Here is a 5,653-nt window from a genome sequence, read left to right on the forward strand (position 1 = left end):
ATATATAAAAGACTGTTTTTCTAAGTAATCTAGAATCTAGCTGCAAGGACCCGCTTTGCTGGGCAAAAAGTAACGATAGTGAAGATTAAGATAATTACATTATAGCTAATCTTACCCGTTTTCACAGAATGCAAGAATTAGGTCCTCCATTTCCAGACTAATTAGAGAATTTTTATGTCCAGTCAAATGAACTATTTTCAACGTTTCTGGAACGTTTACAATCGTTCTATAATTGAACCAATATTCAAGTTTTATGTTCGAATTAAATTCGAACAAAACATTCGAAATAGAAAGCCACTTTCAACCACTTTCAGCCTCATATCTCCCACACCATTATAGCTATCGAGATGCAACCACCCTTATGCACGAATGGAGATTTGGGGCTACCACCGCATACAAACACCATTCACACGAGATCTGTAGTTTTTGCGGAAAAGTGAAATATAGGGACACACACGTCCATTTTTATATATATATATATATAGATTATACAGATAATACTGTAACATAAAATGGATTTCTCTACAATATAATTTAAAAAAAAAAAGTAAAGCAAATAGATTAAAATGATAATGTCATCCACAGTTTTGTTTTTATTAACAAAATGGTGGAAAGTAAGATACTTGTGTGTAAACAAACTAAAACATTAAAATAGTATTCTATCCTTATCATGTAAATGTACAGTCTTTAAAAAGAATGCTGTCATTTTAAATTACTGTAATTATGTTAATTATTATTTTGTGTGACACATCCATCCAGTACTGAAATTCTACATGCTACAGCATATACATTGTCACACCTTCCCATTGTCCATGGCAACCGCAGTTCTACAGCTGCACATTACTCACTTCACGCACTGATGAGTAATTCTAACTTTGCAAACTACAGAACACAAAACATTTGCTCTGTTTTTGAGTCACTATTTTCATTTATAGTGCTTTCTAGAGGTAGTAGTAGAAAAACAAGGTGTTTGCAGACCAGAAATGAAACTTGGATGGTTATTCTATCAATTGTATACATCATATGCTTCTCAGATAATAATCAATTTAATTACAGTATGTTAAAATGGTAGCATTCATTTTGAAAGAACCTACATGTAATTTCAGTTGCCGAAATTCACTTAGAATGACGAAAAGAGCATTAAAATTATCAAGTCAATGAGACTGACTAACTACTTATCAAAAATAATTTTAAACAGTTTGTCTTTTGTTGGACAAACTAAATATGTAATTACATTAATAATAATAGTTAAAATAAAATTTTTTCAAGCTTAATATGGATAATATCTAGTATAGTTGAGAGCTACCTGGAATCAAAATGAGTTTGAGTGGCAATGTGGCCAGTATGGTTCTTGGCAAGAATGATTACCCTATCAAGTATAGATTAAATAAATGGTAAATAAAATAATTTTCATTAACACCATCACTATGTAGAAAGGGAAATACCAGAAATTTATCATCTTTAAAGATACAACTAAGTAGGAATATTTAATAATAGTAATTGATACATGAATTAATATAGAAAATGAGAAATTGAAAGGTGAATCATATGAATACATGTCTTTGACAGTTTTTAGAAAAATTACAATAGCAGTTGAATATATGCAGAATATAAAGGATTTTTTCGGGTTTTTTTTAAAGATGCTCTTTTTAAGTTTAGATGAAGGTTAGATTAGCCGTCGGATAGGTTTGTAATTGTAATTAAAACATGAAAAATATGTACCTGCTTTCAAATTGATTTCAAAAAACACACGGGTTATTTCAGGAAATTATGGTAATAAAAACTAAGATAAAAGATATTTTTTATGTTTTTTAAATATTATACATTAGATTTCAGATCTTACCATGTTAATATTATCTCAACTCTGAATTCAGATTGCTAGAAAGAATAAAAATTTTCTTTCTTACAATAATCTCTAATCCTTTTCAAGACTTTTAACTCATCTACAAGGATACAATGTATTTCATGAATTTTGGCTGAGCTGCTGTGATGTGTAGTAGCAGAGGTGGGTCTAAGCTAGTATGTGAGGGATATGGATTATATGAATTTAACAATATCTGAAATATATCTCAGGTTGGTGGAGCATACTTTCATTCAAATGGAACCCATGGAGTATCTAATGCGCAGCTTCCAGCTAAGATTTAAGAAACTCTAGAATTTGTAGTCATTGCAATCTTGTTTTTTTTTCTTTCAGTTTGATATATCATTCACTATGATATACAAGCAGTATAGAAGTATATGAATATATACACGAGAGGGAGATTGAGGAGGAAAAAGCATACCGCAGAACGATCATATTTTTATACCAGTAAAATCAGTACTTTAGTATCTACAGTGCTACAGTATTTTAGTATCCAGTTAACAGATTAAAGTTTACCAACATTTTGTTTCTTCCAAATAATTACAAATCAGCTATATTTTATTTTGCTGCAATGTATCTAGTATCTTAAAATTAATGTGCAGGTGTAGCTTTTGAGAATGGGATCAGTTAAAAAATAGTTCAAATATGAATTTGCATTGCACAAAAAAGCAATTACCCATTCTAGTTATAAAGTACACTATCTTGTTTCTCTCTTGAATAGGAATATTACAATCTTTTTGCAAATAATTTTAGTGAGCAGCTGCTTAAATTAAAAAATTTAGCTCAATAATATCATTTACAGTTTATCATACTTTTTAAAATAATATATATTTTTAAGTAAATCTTAAAAATCTTTAATATAAATTTAATATTAAGCAGGCAATTTTCAAGTGATGATTCTTTTATACAGGAATAGTGGAGAGTATGGCTGCAGGATTAATCATGGTGGCACATTGTTCTGGAGGTCCAAAAATGGACATCGTTAAGGATTTCGAAGAAGGACGCGTCGGATTTTTGGCAGATGACGAAGAAAGCTACGCCGAATGCATCGTAAACATTCTAAAAATGTCCATCTCGGAAAGAACAAGTATTAGTCAAAATGCTCGTAACTGGGTTAAGAAATTCTCCAATACAGAATTCGAAAAATTATTTTTATATTCTGTACAAAATATATTTATAAAATAAATTTGTGTACATTATTTCCAATAAAGTTTATTTCATTTTTCATATAATTTAATAACATTTTCTAAAATAATAATTATAATTAGCTTCTTGAAAAGTGGATTTAAAATAAGTTAAAAATTTCACATAACATGCTTATATTTATGATTGAAACTTTCATAAATTGAGTTTACCCATTTGCTGTCCAGGCTTCAGTTTAAAATATAATGAAATATATTTGCCTAATGACTCTTAAAAACTGTTAGCAACCCCAAGGTGTTAGTCAATCAGGTTGGGGGACAGCTTAAATTATTATTTGATTTTCTTATTGCTTTGACATATTTATTTTGAGGTTGACATCACTTTGCATTTATCAATCCTACAATTTAGATTACTTGTGATAAATATAAAAATTGAATTTAAATAAGACTACAATTAGTGAAAATTCTAGTTTTATTCACTCTGATATGTAATTATAACTGCTGGATTTATTTGTTGTAATTCATTATTGTTTACCTGTTGTTTTTTCCAGTAGTTCATTAATAAACAGCTCATATTCGTAATGTTTTTGAAATTCGTTAGATCTGTGCTGCACACCACGACGAAGTATTTGTAAAGCTTCTTCCATCTGAGCATTTGTTGGAGGGTCTTCTGAACTATCTTCTTGTTGAATGGCTTCGTTTTCATCAGCTAATCTTCCGGGGCCTGATGTAAAAGTTTGGATTACTTCTGATGATATTGTAGTTGACACATGAATTTCATCGTCAATGGCTAACCAGTTTTTAAACTCTTTTTTTGACATACCCTCTGGTGGGTTATCCATGATTTCATCTCTGATAGACTCGGTTTCATTTGCAGATGTTTTCACTTCTGTTTTAATAAAGCCAGCCTTTTTAAAACAGTTTTCAACAGTTCTCTTAGATACTTGCTTCCAACACATTGTCAAAAGATGTAGTGCATCAAGGAGAGAAATCCTTTTAGCAATATCATTCGCATCAGTTTGTCTTCGAGTATCTTCTAGTTCTCCTAAAATTCTTGTATATATTATTCTTCTGTAGTAAGCCTTAAGGCTATGTATGATTCCCTGGTCACATGGTTGAATAAGTGATGTGTTTTCAGGAAAAAGAATTACTTTTATGTTTCTTAATGGCGCATCATTTACTGACATGTATGCTGGGCAGTTGTCTACCAACAAAACAATTTTTCGCTTTAGCTCTCTATCCCATTTAACTAACCAGTTGTTAAAAATAGTGGTCGTCATCCAAGCATCTACACTCCAGCAGTAATCCACAGGTAAATGTTTCACGCCCTTAAAACAGCGTGGATTTTTAGTTTTTCCAATCACTAAAAGTCTTTCTTTCTCACCCGACATATTAGCACAGCAAAGAACTGTAACACGTTCCTTGAAAGAGTTAAATCCTTTGGCACCATGTTTAAACATAAAGTTACTGTTGGGCATTGCACGAAAGTAAAGTATCATTTCACTCGCATTGTAGACGTTCTCGGGCGAATATTCGGCAGTAATTTTCGGCCACTCTGTCTTAATCCATAACTGAGTAGCTTTTTCGTTTCTGCAAGCAATGTTCTCTCTCTTTTTCCATCTGCTGAGCCACCCACCTGTTGCAATGAAATCTTCTCTTCCCATTTCTTTAGCTAGCTCTTCTGCTTTTTGACGCAATATGAGTCCATTTATGGGTGCATTCTTTTTGCAAACATCATGAAACCAAAGCTTTAAAGCTAATTCTACTTGACTATATTTACTTGTTCGATTCCTCTTACGAATTACATTCTCGTTTCTTACTGCCGACAATTCGATGTTGGTTCTGTTTTTCAAAATCTTGCACAGAAGTGGCTGTGAAATTTTTAACTGTGCAGCAGCTTTTCGTTGACTCATTGTTGGTAACTTATCGTAGCGTTGTAGAATTTCTTGCTTTTCTTTCAGAGACAAATCTTTGCGCTTCTTTTTTGTTTCCGCCATCATAGATTAACACGGCAGTCTTCAACAACAGCTGTCGTATGATTTAAGTAAAGAATGCCAGTAATTTTACCTTGTACTGAAAGCAGATATCGGTTAAAACGTTACAACACTGTATCAAGATAACAGCTAGTAACTGATAAGTGCGTTATCAGCCACATGTTTAGTCTGATAACAAGAATACAGTTTAAAAATTTCATTTGTGTGAATATAATAACTACACCCGAAATTCTGATTACAAAAAGCGAATTATTTTAACTTAGCTTGCCCGTTAAATTTAAGTTAATTTTTAATAAAATTAAAAGGTTTATAACAATATCCGTGATTACAATAAGCGGACTATTTGTATATAAAGACGTTCGCTTCAAGGTCATTTAGTAAGTCACTTTAACAACATGGCTGCCGATATATAATAAGGTTGTTGGGTCGCTATGGTAATCGCCTGTTATTTTCGTTCTAGAGACAACCGCTTCGGATTGGGCGGCGATCCGATCGTTCGATAGGCACAAGGTTTTTAAGACACGATACCGTAATGCATCGCGGCAGTCGCCATATTGGGGATCTTTTGGCGTGTACTAAAGTGGTTAGAAAATATAGTGTCAAAAGCTCTTATGTTCCTCCATTATAACAGTTGGGTCCATACATCGAGGTTAGTG

General features: G+C 32.1%; 2 protein-coding genes across 2 annotated transcripts in view; one reads left to right on the forward strand and one right to left on the reverse strand.

Moving 5' to 3' along the window:
* The window catches only part of LOC111621004 (GDP-Man:Man(3)GlcNAc(2)-PP-Dol alpha-1,2-mannosyltransferase-like), a 21,643-nt gene extending 18,545 nt beyond the window's left edge, over positions 1 to 3,098 (forward strand). The window contains exon 4 of the mRNA XM_023363039.1: positions 2,772 to 3,098. Within this exon, the coding sequence (XP_023218807.1) occupies positions 2,772 to 3,046 (275 nt within the window). The 3' untranslated portion in view covers positions 3,047 to 3,098. The remainder of the gene's footprint in view (positions 1 to 2,771) is intronic.
* A 412-nt stretch (positions 3,099 to 3,510) lies between these two features.
* Positions 3,511 to 5,415, reverse strand: LOC111620895 (tigger transposable element-derived protein 4-like). The gene has a single exon (XM_023362915.1). The coding sequence runs from the start codon at positions 5,001 to 5,003 to the stop codon at positions 3,528 to 3,530; it is 1,476 nt and encodes a 491-aa protein (XP_023218683.1). The 5' UTR covers positions 5,004 to 5,415; the 3' UTR covers positions 3,511 to 3,527.
* Between the last annotated feature and the right edge of the window lie 238 nt (positions 5,416 to 5,653).

This window comes from Centruroides sculpturatus, unplaced genomic scaffold (assembly GCF_000671375.1).
Source record: "Centruroides sculpturatus isolate CEXI.00-Female unplaced genomic scaffold, Cexi_2.0 scaffold74, whole genome shotgun sequence".
Lineage (NCBI taxonomy): Eukaryota > Metazoa > Arthropoda > Arachnida > Scorpiones > Buthidae > Centruroides > Centruroides sculpturatus.